Genomic DNA, 22,330 nt, shown 5'->3' with positions numbered 1-22,330 from the left:
ATTTCCAATCCATTTGTCAGCCCAAGACAGTGGTTTCCCGGCCAGCTTTGAGAAGCTCTGTTTTAGAGCATTCTTGTGTACATCCTGAAAGGTCAGCATTTTAAACATAAATAAGCTTTTAATGAGAAGACACACATTAAAGTAGACATCTAAGTGGAATGCTGTTAGAAGTTGGTATTTTCACTCAGATTTAGAAGGCTTGATGTTAACATTCAGAACAGTTCTCCTTTGGGGGTGGGGGGAGGGAGAAACTAAACCAAGCTGTTGAAATAATAAAATACTAATCAAAATAAGGTTAATTTTATTTTATTTTTTTTTTTTAAATAAGGTTAATTTTAAAACAAAAGAATTTTGAAATTGAGCTGCAAAATTGACCAGAAAATTTGTACCATTTAACTGTATTCTAACCCAGAGAACTTTAAAGGAAGAGGTATTTATTAAAATCAACCCTAGTGATTTGAGTGATGGTTTAGACACATGATGTATAGTTTTAAAAGCTAGTTGACATTTAAAAAAAGATAGATAATATTTCATTAAAACTATCTTAGCTTCATCAGCCTATGTAGATGTTAAAACAATGATATGCTTCTGACAACAGCTCAGAACAAAACTTCAAAGGTCACCAAGCAATCCGCAAGCACAGTGAGACCCCCTTACAAGCTGAAGCACACTACACATTGAATGCTGCAAAATCAGCCACGCGACCGCAACTCGATAGCTTCTCTAATGTGAAAATTTAAAATCTCAAACCCCACACCTAGCCACTAGATGAAGGGTAGGGCATGCTCTCATCTTTTTGTAGAGAATTCCAAAGTACCAGGGGACAAAGTCTCAGTCAATAAGTCTGTCTGCCTTCCCTTCCTCTCTTCAAGTCCTTCCATGCTCTCGGTATCTATGAAGTTGATCCTATAGTAACTGTGCCCAGCATAGCATCTTGATATCTGAGTCTTTTCCAGTGTTTCTTATAATAAGAGGTTATTAAAGACATCTGAAATGCCCTTTCTTTTACTTACAAAACAGTCACTGCCATAACACCTCCATTTCATGCCCCCATGTAGGGGTCCCCCAACCTGCTTATTTTTCCCTAGAAAGGGAGGGAACACTTGGTGGTGTTCAGTAGACAATAGTGTCAGTGTGGGCAGGAGCACTTGTGAGTGGGCAGCTCACAGGCCGGGCCTCACGGGCCGGGCCTCACGGGCCGGGCCTCACGGGCCAGCCTGTCTGCTGACCCAGCTCCCTGCCTTCACACTATGCTTCTTTCTTGGTCCTTGGATTTCTTTTTTATTTTTCCTTTTCTTTTCTTGTATATTTTCTTTATTTACATTTCAAATTATTCCCTCTCCTGGTTTCTCCTCAGGAATCCTCCTATCCCATCCCCCTCCCCTGTTTCTATGAGGGTGTCCCCCCCCCACTCCCACCTCCCCTTCGGGTATAGACTTAAAATTGGTTGGCATGCTCCACTTGCAGGAGTCTGAAGCTATGCGCTTTGTTCTGCCCTCAGTTCTTTCTACCTACTATGTGCTGGCTCCTTTGCAGTGACAGGCTTGGACACATGGATTCTGTTGTTCTGAGGACCCAACTCTGGTGTCCCTCTCACCACCAGCATACTCTCCACATGTACTCGATGCCCAGAAAAATGCAAGTTAATTAAACGTGCATTTTAAATACTATTTATGGTTTCTGTAAAACCTACATAGTTAGGTGATCTCTTTGTTTTTAAATTTATTTAACTCCTGAGGCATAAAGAAAGCAGAGGCAGCAATGTTGGGCCAACGTTTGAGGTTTCTTTGAAAGTCCTGTGGTTCTTCCAAATGTCTGAACCTCAACTCACTGCAGTTGTAAAGGACACATGTGACCCTTTCTTTAATAATTTTTCTTTCATCACTAGTGTTTTAAGTAACACCTTCCTTATCTGGTCTTTAGATTTGGGCAGAATCCCTCTAGAAACCCATTATGTACAGGGGACTGTACTATTATTTGGTAGCCATGATCACATTCCTACTTCTTATCTGACTATTGATCTGTAAAGATTTTCCCCTCCAGTATAGACAGGTGTGTATGCAATCTATGTTTTTCCCCAAGAACCTTGGATTTCATACAAATTCTTATACTCTACACATTTGAATAGTTGGAACAGTCTTTAAAAGTAGTTTTTAAAATCTCTTTCTGCTCTGGACACAGTTGAATTTTGAGATGTAAGGACAGGCAGACTACTTCAGTTAACTAGTTACTTCAGATTCTTGATTCTCCCTAGCAACTAGATGTCTGGAATACATACTCTCTCTTCAAAAAAAATGAGGAAAGAAAAGAAATATTAGTTAAGAGAAGAGAAAACCGTGAGGGCAACAATCTGAAATAGCGCTTTTAGTACACTTGCCCCAAGAGTTCTACTGACCTTAGTCAGTGAACACAGCAGACTGGAAGACTTTTCTGGCTCAAGGTGGGTATAAAAATCTATACATTTCACAGCTCCTAAATTCACTAATCTCATGGTCTAAGGTTTCATCATTAAAATAAATACAAGAATATTGTCACTTACAAGCACACGTTAGCCTTCACATCCACCAAATGAAGAATTATAGATAACAGGTACCTCACAAAACTGTATGTCTGTCCTAGTAGAGATGACTACACGTACATTCTAACTAATACATCCTAAAAGAAGCCCAGAGATGTTAAGGTGTCCTTCAAGACTTGGACTTCTTAAATAGATGACAGTAGATGAGAGCCCACGGCAACCCAGTCCCACTATGTCCTCACAGACTCTGCATTACTCTATAATTCTTAATTATGGAAATAAGTTAGAACATGTGTAATACGTATGAAGAGAGAGGGATTCTCCTCTCCCTTCTGTGTGATCGGTGGGTGGCCACGTGTCAGATACCATTCAGAGGAATTCCAGCTTCAGAAGTCTGCCTGTCTTTACATCTCAAAATTCAGCTGTGTCTATAGCAGAAAGAGAGTTTAAAAACTACTTTTAAAGACTGTTCCAACTATTCAAAACAACACAGGTCTCTGTTTATTTTTACATCATCAGGCCTGTTCGTAGGTGATATTTTAAAAGGGGGATCACGGATGCGTAAAGAACATCGTGAGCATTTAATTTCAATGGCCTTTGAATTATCTCCTTGGAATACCCAAAATATCCAAAGCAATTAGCTACTAATTACACAATTCCTTTGTTTAAAATAAAGGGCTGAGTTTTAGTCAGAGAATAAGACACATCTGAAACTAGTTAAGATATCATATTTAAGACTATTTAGAAAATGTTTTCCTTATACTGTTTTATTCCAATCTTTAAATTTAAGATATACATAATTTCCAAAGAAATTGTACAAAATTCCAGTGTACAACTCCTGAGAATGAGAAGCGACACTCTGAAGTGACCCATGATTTCTTTCATGGATAGAGACTACTATATAAAATAAACAAATGATTAAAAGATACTCACTTAAAACACTGCACATCATTTCTAAATTCAGAGAGGGCCCAAAGCAAATACATCAACGCAATATAAAACTATAGTTCATCTCTTCTATGCTAGTATGCATGTGGCTACTTCACATGTTCTGAAACATTTTTTAATTCAGTGCTTAGAGCTGCAACCCTTCTTCTTTGTATGTTTCCTAAGAAGTCCCACAGAATTTTCTTCTGAAGGCATCAGTAGGGCTTCAGTAACAGCTGCTATTAGGATATACAAACAGGTGTGAGGGCGCGCGGAGCACAAAGACTGAATGGCAATAGCAAGACAGCCTCACACAGAAATGAAATCTTTACCGAAGCCCACATTTCATCACAACCATTCATTTCAACCTCTTCCCCAAAGCCTCTTATCAAAGCCACTAATAAGGACTGCGAATGACTGCTCTGACCTGATTCTGTGCTTATGTCTTTAGGGGACAACATTAGGGGAAACTGAAGATAGGAAACAAATAGGAGGTCCAGAAGCTGGAGCAGTAGGAAGAGCAGCTAGGTAGGCCATCCTGGCTGTGTTGTGCAGAGGGAGACACAAGTATCAACAACAAAGCAAATCACTAGAATTTTTTTTTTTTTTTTTTTTTTTGGCTTTGTGTTTCAAAGGAACAGACAAATCAGCATGGCAGATGTCTTAGTCTCAACCATAGCAACTCTTATAAAGAAAACCATTTAAGTGGGGCTGGTTTACAGTTCAGAGGTTTAGTCCATTATCGTCATGGTGGGAAGCATGGCACCAAGTGGGCAGACACGGTGCTGGAGAAGCTGAGAGCTCTACATCCAGATCAACAGGCAGCACAAGAAGACAGACACACTGGCCTGGCTTGAGCATCTTAGACTTCAAAGCCCTAACCCCAGTGACATACTTCCTCCAAAAAAGGCCACACTTCCTAAAGTACCACTCCTTATGGACCAAGCTTTCAAACACACAAGGCTATGGGGGCCATTCCTACTCAAACCACCACAGTAGACAAATGAGTCATACCCTCACAGGATACTGGGAGGGTACTAGGTTGTAATGCAAAGACAGTTTCTCCTTCAAAAACATACAGCCTATGCCAACCTCAAAATTCTGATGAGTGGTTGAATGTTAGTCTATCTCTCCCTGCTCTTTCTCCCTGAATTGGTATCCATATTAAAGTTACAAGACATAATTAAGAACCCTTATTGAAACAAATATATCCCTACATATGCAAATCTGTGAATATAGACAGTCCACAGAGTCAATCCAGTAGTAATAGTAAATGATTTGACTCCAGGTAAGCTCTGATTATGTGACTAAGTGGTTGATTCCTTATGAAAAAGTATCTAACTATCTCTGCTCCCTACAGCCTGCATAATCACAGTTTATTTCTAGTCTCTTATCACTGCTATCATCTGCATGTAAGCCACCTAAGCACTCTCTTCCTCACCTGCTCCTGCTGCCTGCTAGTCACCTGAAGTCATAATCCCGTTTGTCACACTAAGATCACTGCCCTAACACAGCACACTTGTGACAAGGTAGGGGAGGAAACAGCAGGAACAGATGAACTCTTAGAAACAAAGATCCTAATTTCTTTGGGCAAGGGACATCCTTAACTAAGCCTATTTAGCTTTACACATTAGACCCTCCTGGAGTCCCAGAGAGTAATACACAGATGCTCAAAATCCTTCTGTGTAAAATATGCTGGTTTGTCTAAACATGGGGGGAAGGAGTGAGGCAGGGCTAAAGTAAGTGCCTCTCAGGTGTCACTCAAAGTAATTGTTAGTGTCTACTAACAGGGTAACATTTGCTGGAGAGTAGAAAATATCTCCAGAGCTATCCTTATTAAGCCAAACTTAACAAGAGTTTGCACCCAACAGTGGCTGTTCGAGGCACTAATGAAAGTCCCCTTGACCTGGAGACATGCCAGCCTGCGCTGATGAGTGGTTTCTCTTCTGTCTCCGGGAGGAGTTCTTTTGTATTTTTCCTAGAGGTGCAAATGGTCTTACTCTCCCATTGCTGTCACCATTTCTTCACTAGACTCCAATGCTCTCAGCCTAAAGGTCTTAAAAGTTTAACTAAAAGCTAGCCAACACCTCCCCTCAAAATAAAGAAAAGACGGAGAGAGAAGATACAGCACTGCCAAGCATGGTCTCAAGACTCACTCGGCGGCACTGGGAGGAGCACAAAGCTTCCTAGTCAATGTTAGGTAGTGTGCTCTGGGCACTTCAGCTTAGATTGGGTGAGGTTCCTGATACATTGAGACTTTAAATGCCAACTGCTCAGATTCTGAGTGAACTGTGGAAAGAACTGCTGATAGGCACTGAGATCTATAGTAGGATTTCCTGCAAGTTTTCACACCTGAGGTAACTTTTAAAAAGTGTTTTTACAAATCTTTTAGTGTTTTTCCATCGTAATCACTTAAAACTAGTGAGCTCCCTGGCAAGAGAGTTGAAGCAGCCTTCCTGGAAGTCCGAGAGGGATTCCGTGAAAGCGAGCTGAGGACCATTCAAGATCCTGTCTGACACAGCTTCAGTAAGAACAAGTTAGGAGGCAGCAGAGTTTTCTGAACCTCTAAAATTCAGCTAGCAGGTTTTAGTATAAAAATAGTATATGAATGCTCCTGTTGGCTTTTAGTACATAATAGAACCGAGACAGACAGACAGACAGACAGACGGATGGACAGAGGGAGGGAGGAAGAGAGAGGGAGGGAGGGAGGGAGGGAGGGAGGAGAGAGAGAGAGAGAGAGAGAGAGAGAGAGAGAGAGAGAGAGAGACCAAGCTTTATCTCTGGCTCCTACACAGAGCTTTTCTTTTCTATTGGCGAGAGGTAGAGGTCAAAGAAAATACAATGGATGGAAATTCTACAAGGGAAGAAAATACTTAGAGGGAAGTAAGTCATGAGATCTAAAGTATAAAGAATTAATAGTCAAATAATAAGCAATAAGAAAGGCTGTTTTGTAAAACTAGTGTAGATTAGAAGTAGAGAGGGGAGGAGAGAGAGAAACAGACAGACAGACATAGGAAGAAAAAGATTATTATTAAGAGATAAATTATTAAATTATCTATTAAAGAATAAGGCAAACATTTACAATGTCTGTAACAACATTCAAGGAACAGACACATAAGCAAGAAAAAAATATGGTTGAATTAGCAATCTGTTTATATACTGATATTTTCCCACACTGCTTTTAAAATGATCATCTATTTGAATTTGCCTGGCACAATACTTTGCAGCTAATTAATCACTGAGGAATTATTTATAAGGTAAAAGAACAATGATTCCACACAATATTTCATACAAGACTTAGATTTCCATGTTTTAACCATAAATAAACATGTTAGGCTGCTGCTACATTGGAACACTTAGAATACATAGAATAAACTAGCATGTGTTTGTATTCTGATGAGAAAATACTCAAAACAGAACTGAATCATTGTAAGGATTTGTCTAAGCTTACCACTAGTCATTTTTTAAAAATATTAGTTAGGTATCTTCTTAGGGTATTGTCTGGTATCTATTTCCTCTGAACTGACACGATCCATCTTCCAAGGAAAGAGACAGTCTCCCAAGACTCAGAAAGCTAGAGAAAATTTTAAGAAAACTTGAAAAGTTCAGCAAGTTGCAAGATCCACAAAACCACTCCCACAGCTTATATAAACAGTGGAAACCCGCCTGGGAGAGGAGGAGCCTTCCTTCAGCAGTACTGACTGTATGTTTTATAGGGAGCTCCAGCACAAAACTTCCTCAGTTACAGTAGGGCGGACTTCTCTTAGTCACACAAGCCTGTAAATAACTCCAATCCACTCACTAGTTCACTGGTTCAAGCATGAGTTGTGTGGAACCCTTTCTTTGGTGTTTCACTGATGACCTATCTTGTGTGATCAATGTTTGTTCAAGTCACACCAAGAAAGTCATACTACAGAACTGGCACTCAAACAGGGACTACCCGAATTTATGGTGAATTGGGCATGGCTGAGAGCAGTTACACAGTCTCTGTAGTGGGGAATCCTACAGTGTCTGTTCTCTATTTTGAATGGCGTGACACTGTTTAATGAAGAGGGAGTATGGGAATGCTCCCCAAATGGCTAGTGAACTTAACAATACATTGCAATTTCTGAAAGTAGCACAGATGTTGCCTGGCCTTTGCTTTGGGCTGTAAAAGATACAACTGAGTCTGAGCTGTTTACCTAGAAAGAACCTGCTCGCAGAAGAGAGGAATTTCAATGGGAAAAGACACAAGTAAAAAAAAAATGGAAGGTGGGAAGGATATATTGTAGCTGGCGGGATACAAGGAAAAATGTAAAAAGAGCAGAGACTTGGTTTAGGCCAACAAGAATTCCAGTGACAGATAATTTGTTCACATTTCCTTCAAGAAAATTCACACAACCAATACATTTCCATCAAATAATTCACTGAATTGCCCAGAGCAGAATGAAGTATGTGGGACCCACCAAATTCAATATTTAAGTATTTCTGTACATTCATGCAATTGGAAACAGTTATTTGACCATATTGGTATTTGTGACTTGAAGTGATTCTAGTCAAGCACACTCAGTTCCAGTTATCTAAGGTTCGAGACTTAAGTTTAGGTTACATCTAAACAGTCTGTGATCTTCTTTCCCATTGGAGTTTGCTAGTCCTCAGGGAGGAAACACACAGAAGTTAAGCTAGACAAAGAGGTGTCTAGACCTGAGGTGGGTGTGACTGTCCACAGGCAGACGGTGCTGAAGAACTGCACCAGTGAGCTCAGGGAAGACAAGTACAATCCAGATGACCTGCATCTGGATAACGGGTGGATCATGCGAGTCATAACATTATCAGAATGCTACTGTTCTAAAACATGATAGAGTTCCTCATGGGCACCCACTGTAACTAGCTCTGAGCTGATACCCATTTTACTTAGCATTATGTGTTTTTAAAAGGAAACTTATTCACACACTACATTATTTCGAAAGGCTCTACAATTTATGTGCCCCTTTCATATAAAAACACTTGGCTGTATCTACAGTCCAAACTTAGCAACTGGAGACCACATTCCTAGTTTATCAACTTTCTTGAACTTTGATTGGTGAAGATCTATGATCATTCTCAGCTTGCAGCTCAGCCTACTCCTCGCTCCTCTGGGTTATGAACTAAACGACTGGGAAGCATGAACGCTTTAGCTTAGGTTTTATGGATTTAACTTTCCTTTTCCAGTGACCGGTCCATTTTACAATAAAATTAAGTAATGAAATATGTTTTCCCTTTTAGTCACTCAAATGATACTATAAAGTTTCTTCCACAGCTGCATGAACCTGGTCACTAGTACGATTGCTGTTGATCTTTTGTTGCTTGCCACAGATACAACAGAGGAGAAATATGAATGCTTCGTTGGATGCTCTGTGGTTACCAGGGCCCATTATTATATGGATGTTGTTCCAGGCTTTATTTCTGACAATGAAGAGATGAAAGAAATAACACGGAGCAGTAAAATTCTCTACTGGGTCACATATGAATGCAGACATAGGGGGATTTTGAAAAATCATACTAAACCTATGATGCGATTAATACTTGGCATGAAAGCAATAAAAGCTTAATATTTTGCTTTTCAATAACAGGACTTTCCAGTATGCGGACATGAACATACCTAACATGAATTTTTCTAAGTATTCTCTTTAATATATAAACCATTTTATAGACAATATTTCTTTGTTTCTTTCTCTCATAAGGCTTAGATTATAGTTAATATCTCATGACACCAAAAGTAATACTGGAACAGATATTAAAGCATTTTTTCAGCCACTTATTCTATAAAATATTAATTGCAAGCCCGTGCATGTGCTGTCTACATAGGGGAGTGGGCCTAAATCAATAAAAGGTAGCATACAGAACATCAGTCATTATCTTCTTTCTCCCTTTAGTCCATAGCACCTGCAGGCCGAAGACTGAAAATACTCATCTTTAAGTACCCATGAAGACACTTAAGTCAGAGGGCTTGGGCAGCACTTACCTAGGAACGACAGGTTTCTCTTCAGAAGCAAGTCTCTCAGCAGGACTTCATGCTCATAGCCAATAGCACTAGACATTTCAGTTAAGGAGTTAACACACACAGAAGGGCTTAACAGGAAAAGTCTAATACCAATTACATATTAATACTATACTAATAATACTATATGTTGAGAAGAAATGGAGAATTATGGTAATTATACACAAGACTTCCTACCCAGATTACATCTTTGAGGAAGGAAATTTCTATATGCATTCTTCCCTCATTTAAGTAAGTCTGAAGAACTTTTTTTAAAATAACACTTAGATACCTTGGCAAGCAATGATTTATAAATCACTGTGACTTTAATTTCTTTTAAAAGGCGGGGAGTCACTTAAAAAGCATATTAATTTGTGTTTACAAATAAAGCCAAGGATGAGGGGTTGGGGGAAACAGCATGGGGTTACAGTGTCAATGGTATCTCATTACCAGGGTATCCCACATTTTCTAACTAAATTATTTACTTCTTTCTATATAAATGTGCTCTCACTTTTATTGTTGTAAATTATTTACATCTAAAATGTTGAATCATGAAACTGAGGTTACTGATGGTAGAGAAATGAAACCCACAGCCTGATGCTTCCTGCACCGACATCTCCCTTTGCCTGTCTTCAGACCTTTGTCTAACAGCTCTGGCCTTGAGTCCTACTTGGGAAAGTTGAAGTGACTACTTTTTCATTGAGCTTGATTGGTGGATATGAGATACAGAGACAAATGTATGGATGAGAAGACACCTTACACACATAATTAATTGATTAAACAAACAAAAGAGAGAGAGAGAGAGAGAGAGAGAGAGAGAGAGAGAGAGAGAGAGAGAGAGAAAGTAGTCATCACAAGAAAAATATCCCGACAACCCATTCTCTTTACCACTGACTGGCGTGGTACAGCTTTAGTAAACGACCAATTTACTTTATTCTCTGTACACACATACCTCCATGTAACATTTTCATAATAGAGTAAGGAGGACTTGTATCTATTCCATCTACCAAATGTGTGCTTCCTTTGTGGAAATTGCTGATGTACTTTAGTGAGAGTAAGCGAGGCAAACAAACATCACAAAATTATCAGGATCACACAGAAAAGCGTTTCTCACTTAACAAAGAAAACCAATAATTTCATCCAGTTGAATAATTCCTGTTCATCAGTCTGGGGAACATCTTCACAAGCTTACTTACAGTGTATGATACTGACACCACTTCAATGCACAGATACAATCAATCTCTCCACAAACTTTCCAGGATGTTTGATTCTGCAATTACTGCAATCACCAATTTTAAATTTTGGAAAGAGATACTTCTTGATATAGAAGTATATGTTTTGTTTGATATAGACAAAAATTTGCAAGGTCTAGAAAATAAAGCTTATACAAGCAGGAATTTTTACTGGTAATAAACATAATGGAACTGTAAAAATTAGAATCTAGTAAGTGAATTTAACGTATATACATACGTCATTATATTTATCAATTGAAATTATATAGTACATTAAATCCTACTGACAACACACAGCCAAAAGAGAACGTGAATGATGGCAAAAACTATATATGTATACAGGGAAAATATTCCAGACAGAATTTATAATGGTCCATAAGCAGAAACACTTAGACATTGTCTATAAGGATACCTATTATTGATGTATGGTAGTGACCATGGGGTAAAACTTGTAAATAACCTCACAAGCCATTTTCTTTGCCAGCGATACAGCAATCTAGTTTCCCGTAAGCGTCTCAACTATTACTGAAAAATAGCCTCCTGGCATTTACAAAGCAGTTGACTTCATACTTTAGTCCATGCATATATAATTAGAGAGTTATATTTAAAATCAATATGCAATCCTTCAAAAGACATTATGCTTTTAAAACCTTAACTTTAAATTGATTTTTAACTATTTTATGTGCTTTGAAATTAGCATGTAATTCAGCCCGAGACGCTCTGAGATGGTGTCAGTTGGTATATAAATGTGCTTAGTTTATCACTGTGGCAATGCGAGGCTGGCACTCAGACAACTTTTAACACTACCATTAATTTCACACTGAAAATAGAAGCATACCTTCACTTTAGTCTAATAAAAAAAAAACCCAGATGTTGACAATACCATGGTTTGGTTCATTTTAGCTTAGGGAATAGAGCAGAGAATGCATGTGGAAAAACTACATGCTAGTTATACAATATTTTCCCAAGAGGGCTCAGTTCAAAGATTATGCCAAATTGTAAATGGGTTTTTAGGAAAGGAAGTACTTTTCTTCATAAAATATTTGGGTTGGGTGTGGCCGTGCACACTTGAGATCCAACACAAAGGAAAGTGAGGCAAGAAGGTAGGGTGGGGGGACAACATAGCAGAACCATGTCTCAAAATATTTTTCTAAATGACCCTAAGCCTTTTTGAACCCAGAAGTATATAAATAAATATACACATACACAAACACATGGGCACATACATATATGTACACTGCACATGGATGTGCACACACATACTTAGCTTGCAAAAGAATCCAACAAAAACTGACTGTTGATCACTGAGTCACAGCTGGCCCCTCTGTCACTCCTGCACACAAAATCTAACCCAGGAAGGCTATGTGAATTTTTGTTTGTTTGTTTGTTTTCAATTATGAGCACTGTGTAAGTAAGTACTCTTTTCCCTAAAGGATTAAAAGAATTCTCACTGCCGTGCCATTTTGTTTCTGGATCATCTCTCCTTTCCCAGAATTGCTGCCATTCACCCAGCCTTTTTGAAGAAGTAGACATTAACTCTTTAGGAAACTCAACAGCTTTAATGAGAAATGACCAGATATCTGCTTTCACGGTCTTAACATCAGTCCCAAAGGAAAAATTAGCATGGTTTCTCTAAAAATGTTTATTAGGGATCTAAGTGGCAGTGCAGAGTACAATCAGTATGTACGGCAGGAGTGTCCACTGCCCTTTAGAATGCGACAGTCTTTGGTGGCATTTTAATAGCGTCATCCTTGAACACCAGGCTCAAAATTTATTCTACAACACTCAATCGAACTTGGCCCATTTTAAATGGGACTTTGTTATATTTTAAAAAATGGCCACTGGGATGGTTAGATACATTCCAAGACAGTATGTTACCTGCCTAATGACTCTGCACCTTTGAACTCATTGAAAACCCAAGCAGTTTGAAATGAGGGTATAGATATGCACCTGCTGAACTGACATCTTGCTGTGGCCTAGCTGATCTTTCCTAAGCGGTAGAAAGGTAAGGTCTGCAGTGACCCTCCAGATGATAGAATGTAAAATAGGAGAGTATGAAATGTGTTTTGTGAAGCAGAACTTTATGTCAGGTTAAAGCTAGACACATCTCCTCCACCGAGTCTAAGCTCGTCAATTGTGCACCTAAAATTTTATGGGGAAGGATACTGCTTGATGCAGTCCACCAGTGGTCCGTAACAGCAGTCGTTCACGATGCACTGTGGACAAATAAGAGAGGGGTGTTATAGGCTGGGGTGACTACAAACCCCACCACAGTAAATATTCTAAAAGCAGTCATTACTCCCCCAACCCCAGCACCACCCAAAAGAAAGCTATCAAAGGGCTATTCAGATTTAATCACAGAAAACAAAAATTACATGCTTCTTTATTTACTATAAAAGCAAGCTATTAAAAAGTAAAACGTTCTTCTCAAAAATATTGCATTGCCATTTATGGTGTGGCCTGACCTCACTGATAGTTTATGATGACAGTCATTAAATGAGGTTTAGCGTCCTCTACTCTGCTAGGCAGCCAACAGTTTTGCTATGGAAAGCAGCTGTGATTAATACCTGATAGATTTGGTTTGCTAGAACTCCATCTGGAATCTGAGAAGGGTCCCGCAGCATACTGTTTATAACAGACTTGGAGGCTGTAGAAGGAAAGAGGTGAACTATTAGCAGACAGTCAACACACTTTTAATATGACACAAGATGTGACGTAGACCTTTGTGCACGCAGATTCTGAAAAGAAAAACAGGACTGATAACGATCATTTCCCTGAGATTTTCATCGAAGAGAAGCTTTTAATTAGATCATTTTTGCCAAGTATTTGTAAGCTACATTGCCAGATTTGACAGTGACCTGATTTCTTCCAAGGTAAATTAACAAGTCTAGACCTAAAACATATGTCTATTTGCAGACATATCAGCTTTGGAAAAGCCAACTTTTGGAAGGAAAACACACACACACACACACACACACACACACACACACACAAGAAAAATAACCACAAAAGATTTAACTGTTACAGGTAGAGATATTATTCCTAAGCAACTGTATGTACACAGCTTAGCTAAGACAGGTTGGACTTATAGGCTTCAATAATGCTAATAAAAGCATCAACTGTCAATAGTTATGTCCATTCCACAGGCGAGGAATACAGGAAAGACTGGCTGATAACTGTAGCAATCTGAAATGAGAAAGAACTGTGGGAGATTGAGAGCCTACACACACATGTGCACTGTTGTCTTCTTGTAGCCACTATTTCTAGGACCCTCAACAAAGACTATAGTCTATGGGTGCTCAATTCTGCATATGAAACACTAAGATATTTATATATAATATAGTCCCATGATCTGACATATACCCTGTTTCTTGACCAGTTGTAAACTAACTCAATACAAATGGTATGCAAATCATTGGTATGCTGTCTTTAGTAAACTAGAGAAGTCTGTATGTTGAATACAGATACAATTTTTGCCTGTGCCTTTCCCATCAGTAGTTGATAAAGTCTCAGGCTTTCAGAGAACAGCACATCTACCATGGATATTTGAGAGAGTTGGACAGAAAGTAGATATATTTTATAAAATAAAGTCTCCAACTGAAATATGTCTTATACACCTGCAAATTAGTCTGAAATCCCAGAGACTACCACACTGGAAGAAAGGCAATAGGACAAGCATCAAGAGAAGGCATAGGTGAGGTGCTAAGCCTTGAAAAGCTATGTAGGACATCCTGGTCCTGCTTTGCTCCTGGTGGAAATCAATTCTGTCGAAAATATCCTATGGAATCAACTGAAAATATTTAGCAAAATGGCTTAGGGAATGACCCATGCAGGGACTGCTTGAATGCCTCTTGTACAATTATCTACTTAAGAAAGCTAGTGAAGGTCAGAACTGTGTACCATTTTGGCACTTGGACAATGTTAAGCTTAGTTCTTGTTATCAAGATGGTTATTAGCTTCAGCTGCCGCGAGATTCTGGCAGAAGTGAGACATGCTTGTTAACACTGGAGAAAGGAATAAGAAGATGGCATCTTCAATGTAGAATTCATTCTAAAAAATCATCTTAATCATTGCTTATGGAAGTTATACAACTAAGTCACACAATACCACTTGTAATGGTTGGTTTTGTGTGTCAACTTGACATAGGCTGGAGTTATCACAGAGAAAGGAGCTTCCCAACAGAAGCACCTCCATGAGATCCAGCTGTGAGGCATTTTCTCAATTAGTGATCAAGGAGGGGGATAGGGCCCCTTGTGGGTGGTGCCATCCCTGGGCTGGTATTCTTGGGTTCTATAAGAGAGCAGGCTGAGCAAGCCAGGGGAAGCAAGCCAGTAAGAAACATCCCTCCATAGCCTTTGCATCAGCTCCTGCTTCCTGACCTACTTGAGTTCCAGTCCTGACCTCCTTTGGTGATGAACAGCTGTGTGGAAGTGGAAGTGTAAGTTTCCTCCCCAACTTGTTTCTTGGTCATGGTGTTTGTGCAGGAATAGAAACCATGACTAAGATGCCACTGATATATGTAACAAATTTGTAAACACATGTTAGCACTACACAGGGAGAGCCCATGTGGAATCTCAAAAGAGCATCACCCATTTAACCTTATCCAGGCCTCTCTTGCAACTAGTTCTGAAAACTAGCAAGCAGTGTGGTCCCTTGCATTCACTGACTTCATCTACAGGAAGCAATACTATTTAAGTTGACTATTCCAAAGAGTTCTCAGGGATGTCTCTTGAGAAAACAGCTGCCACATCATTTTGTAAAAGTTCAAGTAGTAGCCTGAACCAAGACTTACACATTCGCTGTGTTTTATAAACTTGGGCTGTCCTCAATTATTTCTGACAGAAATTACCATGGATAAGTGGTATGGATACTGAGACCATGAGGCAGTTACCCATCACCTTACTTAGGAACAGATGATGTGGGAACAGGACTAGGGAGACAATAATGTGCCTGGTAAACCTGCCTACTTTCCTTAGCACAGTTCTGAAGTTTAGCCAGATGGTGGAGATCAAAGCAGCTGTTCACATGTGTGGCTGCCCTCTCTGAGGATATGTCCTTTGGTCTGCCACTCATTCACAGATGGTAATGGCACACTTGCCCCTCTACGTTACCCAGAGAAACAGCAGCTTTCTCTGTGCACACCTGGTCATGGGGTGCAAAGGTATTGCAATGCAAATGCACGCCCATGTGAAGAAAGCATTATTTATAGACAAGTGTGACCCAAAGTTCTGGCTACTGAAAAATCACTGCCCTCTTCACAAACTACATGCAAATCTGTTCAAATAATTTTAAAAAGTTCTTTTTCAATAACAGAAGTCAATGCCCCAAGATCTGAGAAAAGTAGGTCATCTATTTTGAGGGGGGGGATGTCAAATTGGAAAGTGATAATTTTGATTTCATCAAAATCTAAACATTTGAATGGTGCTTCCCAGGATTCAGCATCATAGTCATAGCTTTTTAAAAACATCATTTGAGAGAAGATGCTTGCTTTTCAAGTCTTAGGACCAGAGTTCAGAGCCTCAGAATAAATGTAAATACCAAGTGTGGGTATGCTGGCCTTCTTTTAGAGTCAGAATGCAGAGACACAGGACCCTCAGAGTAAACTGGCAAACAAGATTAGGCATGAGCTCTTGGTTTGGTTAAGAGATCCTCTGAACAAGGTGAAACACAATTGAGGATAATCTCCAATACCAACTTCAAGCCTCTACATGTATGCCTGCTCTCTCTCTCTCTCTCTCTCTCTCTCTCTCTCTCACACACACACACACACACTCACACACACACACACACACACACACACACACACACACACACACGCGCGCGCGCGCGAGCACGCGCGCACATGCACACACTCACACATCCATATCTAGACACACAGACACACAAATGCACACATGTGCATACACAGGCACACAGACACATACACAGACAAACACATGTACACACACACACACACACACTTGAAAATGGAAGAAAAAAAGCCATTTGAATATGTTGAAGAGAACATCACTTAAAACAAAGAGTGTAAGTTATTTTTAATAAACATCCTGCAAACTGAGTTGTATTCACTGGGACTGGGTAACACAACCCCTAAACAGGAAACACTGTGTAAGAGGTGGTGGAAATACAGTAAGAGTCAGAGAAACAGGGTGCCTGCTGTAGGTTACCCATCACATCTCAGGCTATTATGACTACTTAAAGAAGACCTACTTAATAGCCATACAAGTCAGCATGGATCAGTGAAATTTCACAAGGCCCCACTTCTAGGTAGAGAACTATAGGCAGTCAATGAATTCTGAGAAGAAAACAACAACAACAACAAAAAAACATTTTCCCCAGGGATGAGCTCCTAATAGGTTCTCTAATTCCAAGTGGCTGGCCCTAACTACATGGATATAGGAATAGCACCAACTGTGCACAGTGAGGACCTCAGCTTATCTGACCATGGAGATGAAGGACATGAAGGTTCCCACTCTGAAGCTTGTACTGTAAGAGATGGATTTCTTTTTTACAGGGAAGACACAGAATAAGCACTTGGAGCCATTACCACATGAGCAGCAGAAGACAGGCAATGGATAAAGTGTGTCACAAGAGATGGTAGCAATGTTTCAACAGAGGCAGAATGCTCAAGACTGCAATGGAACTTACTAAGATAAGGAACTAATCCAGTAGAACAAATAACCACAGAGCTGCTGTGTGCTTTGATTCATGTATCTATCTTGTCTTCAAAAGTTGCTTTAAGGTTTTGGACATGAAGGCTATGAGGTCTCAAACTCCATCTTTATGGAGATGAACCCGCCAGTGTCTCTCCTGGAAAACTTTGCCTTTGCTTTAGAAGCCACTCTCCTTCACAGCTGGGGCAGGCCTCTAGGCTTTAGCTCATCAGTTTCCTCACTACATATAAGTGAAGCTGAAAGCAGATGGGTGTCATCTGACAACCAGACTCCTACAGGACAAATTCAAGTCTCCTCTCTGCCTAGCTAGCAATCAAGTAAGAAACTGAGTAGTTGTTGAATAGGAAAACAGCATGTAAGGACAACAGGAAGTCGTCTCCAAAGAATGACTGCTCCTGATGGGCAGAACCTTATCTCTGGAAGTTTGCCACTTCAGGACCTCTGTACACTATCAGTTGGGGGTACACCAAGCCTGCCAATGCCTAATTCTTAAGCTTCTGGCTGAGCCATGATTTTATCTGATTCATCCCAAAGCTTCTACATACAGACTTGAAAATTACAATTCTTTCCTCATCTTTCCCTTGGCCCAAACTTTGAAACCGGGTTCTACTCTCATTTCTTCAAGCTCTTCTTGTTTTTATAACCTTCATGTTCTTTTCATAAATTAGACTAGAAAGGATTCCTATTGTCCACCAATCTTTTGGTGACTGTGTTAATTGCTATTTTATCATTTGTTTAAAACAGATTGACCAAGGGCTGGAGAGATAGCTCTGAGAGATGACGAGCACAGACTGCTCTTCCAGAGGTTCTGAGTTTAATTCCCAGAACTAAATGGTAGAACACAACCATCTGTAATGGCATCCAATGCTATCTTTTGCTATGTCTGAAGACAGTGAGTGTACCCACATACATGAAATAAATATGGCCAGAGCTAGGCCAAAGTGAGTGGGACCAGGAAAAAAAAAACAACAACCAGCCAACCAAACAAGCAACCAAACAAACAACCAAACAACCAAACAACCAAACACCAGATTGACCAGAATGCTACAATTTAAAATCACTCCACAGATTAAAAGAAAAAACTAAAGGAAAAAAGGATTTTTTAGACTAATATAGTTGCTGCTGCTGACTTTCAATATCTGAGGACACATGATGGTTAACAGTCAACAAGATTTCAAATCTCTCTGAGCAGTGGTGGTGCACGCCTTTGATCCCAGCACTTGGGGAGGCAGAGGCAGGTGGATTTCTTGGGGAGGCAGAGGCAGGTAGATTTCTTGGGGAGGCAGAGGCAGGTGGATTTCTGAGTTCAAGGCCAGCCTGGTTTACAGAGTGAGTTCCAGGACAGCTAGGGCTACACAGAGAGACCCTATCTCGACACCCCCCCCCCCCAAAAAAAAGATTTCAAATCTCCTAAAAGACAAATTGTTGTACATTTCTGTGAAGAAATTTCTAGACGGGGCTAATTGAGGTGAGCTCTGTCCTAAATATGGATGGCATCATCCCATGTGCCGGAATCCTGGATAAACACAAAGGAGAAAGCAAACTGAGTATTTGTCTTTGTCTCTGTTCAGGACTACAGATGTACTGAGCAGCCACCTTGAGTTCCTGCTGCCAAGACCTCTCGGCCATGAGTAATGAAGAGCAAGTCCCCTTGAGCCCCAGTCAACATCTCTTCCTTTCTTAATCTGCGTTCGTTAGGTATTTTGCTACAGCAATGAGAAAATAAGGAATACAGGATTTTTATACATAGAAAGAACCAGTGTCCTCATAAATTGCCAGAAGAGTCTTCAGGTTTATTGTGAAGCCACAAGGTTTCAGATCTTTAAGCTCAGCATTATGTAGCTCTAAATTCCTGATTGATGCTTAGTATATTCGCTTTTTAAAACTTAAAATGTTTAAAAGTATTGGCAACTTCATCCTGCATGCACACATCCTAACGACTCTCTCTTTCTAACTAAGCTTTCTTTCCACGCTCTTATGTCTCGGTTCTATAGCAACCGCACCCCAGTCTCCATCCTAGGTTCATGATTTAGTTTTAGTGAGTGATGTGTGGCCATAGAATTAGTAGTATTCATTGGAGTCCCAGTGGTGTATGGACACAGAAAGAAATGATTTCTCTTTTGGGGTGTTATCACCAGCATATAGTCCAGCAGCAAGGGATATGGTCCCTGGGGTTCTTCCTCCAGCCATGTCTGATTGTCAATGATTCATTCCTGTGCAGACCCAGTGAAAGCATTCACAGGTACGGGGAGTTTGTGATCCCAATAACTGTCTTGCTCAGAAAATGAAACTTAGTAACTCTTTTTATCTTCTGGCTCTATTCTTTGTGCCCCCTCCTTCTCAGCATTCCCCAAGCCCTAGTGGGTGGTATAAATGTCTTCTTCGGGGGTTAGCCCTTGTCTGTCTGTCACCTGTTCTCAGTATTTTATGAAGCCATGAGTCTTTCCATTTATCATCATCCACCGGAGAGAGGTTTCTCTGATTAAGGCTAAGAAGAGTCTGTCAATATGCATAAACATAAATATTTACAAGGTAATGACTATTTGTCAATTTAGCTAAATGATAGTCAGTTCCCCCCCTAGGGCCTATGATCTTCCCTGTCATGTGTTCTTTAGTTTGATCTATCTGTCTGTCTATCTATCTATCTATCTATTTATCTATCTATCTATCTATCTATCTATCTATCTATCTATCAGTAGCAAGTATACAGTAGTGGGCATGTATTCCCTCCTGTGGAATGTAGCTGTCATTCAAGAGAGCAGTTATTAAGGAGGGAGGGAGGGAGGAAAAGAGAGAGGGGGGGGACCAATAGTGCCAATCAATATTGAATGACTAGGTACTTTTTGTTTGACAGGCTGACGTTATGTTTGTAGGATTCACAACTGGGTAAGATCACTGGTGTTTTCTCTCCCCCATTAGCTCACACAGTGCCTCTAGGATGATGAATCTAAACCTCAATTCCTGAATGTGATCTATGAACATTCCAAACTCCGCCCTTTAACCTTTTTGAGAAAGGGTTTCAAGTTTCAGGCTGCAGCCTGGCCTAGAACTCACTATGTACCTCACATTGGTATTGAACTTGCAGCGATCCTCCTTCTGGGTGCTGAGATTACGTGTGTGAGCCACCATACCCAGCTAAGTAAATGTTTCCTTAGCCTTAAACTACATTTATATGGTTAGTGGGGGTAGGGCATGAATATCACATCCTCTACCATGTGGGTCATAAAGATCAAATCCAGGTTATTAGACTTGATGGCAAGCTTAGTTATTTACACACAGAGAAAAAAGAGAACCATCTAAGAGTAATTTTATAATTATTTTTCTCAATTAGTCTGCTCTTCCATTCCACTTATAAGATTCATTTTAAATTTTAAGATTACATTTTAACTAAGTTTCTCCCTTCCTTTTCCTCCCTCCAAACCCTTCTATATTCCACTCCTGGCTCTCCCTAAATCCATGGCCTCTTTTTTCCCATCAATTGTTATTGCCTACATACATATATTTGTATCTACAGATATATTCCTAAATATAACCTGTTGAATCCACATAATGTTACTTATATATATGTCCTCATGGCTGACCATGTATAATTGTAATGCCACAGATATGTGCATATGTTTCTGCAATACTGCTATGGAGAAATTCACTTCATTGACAGAGGAGTTATTTAGAGTACTTCACATGCTATTCAAAACCAGAATTTCTCCCAGGTATTCTGTACAAGATAACAATTCACTACTTTGCTGAATAAGACAACAAGCACACTGCCAAATGAAAGGGAAGGCTGCTACGAAATCCAGCCCTGTTTGTATTCGCTATTATTGGGGTGATTTTTTTTTTTTTATAGCCAAGTACATTTGACTTCACTTGTAGTTTTTATTAAGAATGAATGGGCTTAAAAATTCATTTCAGAGAAGAAGAATAAGCAGCAATATAATACAATGTATCTTAGAGAAGTGTTGAAAATATCTAAGCATGTGTACTGGCAAAAGGGTAGTGTTTATCTCTAACAGAAGCATGTGAATAGCTTTATTAGCAGGTAATATAACTTTTTAAACAATTATCTATCATTTTATAAGTATTTTATATTCATATCAAAATAGTCTATCTCTTCAAGTAGAATTATAAATTTCCATTTTGAAATGTAAATGGAGCTGGTAAGCTACCTCAGGAGGTAAAGGTGGAGGTAAAGGTGTTTCCCTTCAAGATGCACCTTCAAGATTGATACCTGGGACTCACATGGTGAAAGGGCAGAACCAGCTCCTGAAAACTGTCCTGATACATACACTATCGAAAAGTACTGTGTGGTATCATGTACCTAGGATAGAAGTCATGCACTATACCCGAGTTTCTAACATTTCAGAAATGCCGACTTCATATTTGTGCCAGGTCAAGGAGGAATGTTCACTCAGGGAAGTGAGGATCCTCAAGTTTCTATTTCCCCGTGTATGCCGAAATGTGTGTGGGTACCTGTACATGCTTATACTTGTATATGTGGAGGCCTGCAGACAACCTTGGGCCTTGTTTCTTGAGAGCCATTTACTTGGGATTTTTGAGACAAGGTCTCTCACTGGAGCTCATTTATTAGGCTAGTGGGGCTGACTAGCAAACCCCAGGGATCTGCCTTGCTCTGCTTCCACAGGGCTGGGATTTCAAGCGCATGACTACCATGCTGGCCTTTTTACATTGATTCTGGAGAAAGAATTCAAGTCCCATGTTTGCATGACCAGCAGTTTACTAACTGTGTCCTACAAATTTTCATTTCTGAAGAAAAAAAAAAAACAAAAGAAAGACTAGCAAGCATTTCCTCACACAGTACACGGGGTACTGCTCTTAACTCCGCCAGCCAGTGCTAGGGAGCAGCTCAGTGTGGCACAGTGACAGTGGAGCAGACACAGTGCCCCGGCCTTGACCATCAGTACCAAAGGAACAAACGAGCGCCCCACAAAGTTTGCTTGTGCTAACCGACTGAAATTTTTAT

General features: G+C 39.9%; 1 protein-coding gene across 6 annotated transcripts in view; it reads right to left on the bottom strand.

Annotated features, from left to right (window-relative positions):
• Positions 1-22,330, bottom strand: part of Cdin1 (CDAN1 interacting nuclease 1) — a 194,582-nt gene that overhangs the window by 95,322 nt on the left and 76,930 nt on the right. For all 6 annotated transcript variants that reach the window (XM_052183189.1, XM_052183192.1, XM_052183193.1 and 3 more), the window contains exons 6-8: positions 13,243-13,322; positions 12,842-12,891; positions 9,429-9,496 (exon numbers count right to left, since the gene is read on the bottom strand). In XM_052183189.1, the coding sequence (XP_052039149.1) occupies positions 9,429-9,496; positions 12,842-12,891; positions 13,243-13,322 (198 nt within the window). The remainder of the gene's footprint in view (positions 1-9,428; positions 9,497-12,841; positions 12,892-13,242; positions 13,323-22,330) is intronic.

Source organism: Apodemus sylvaticus, chromosome 5 (assembly GCF_947179515.1).
Source record: "Apodemus sylvaticus chromosome 5, mApoSyl1.1, whole genome shotgun sequence".
Lineage (NCBI taxonomy): Eukaryota > Metazoa > Chordata > Mammalia > Rodentia > Muridae > Apodemus > Apodemus sylvaticus.
Note: the sequence above shows the minus strand (reverse complement) of the source record. Positions and strands in the feature narration are given on the sequence as shown.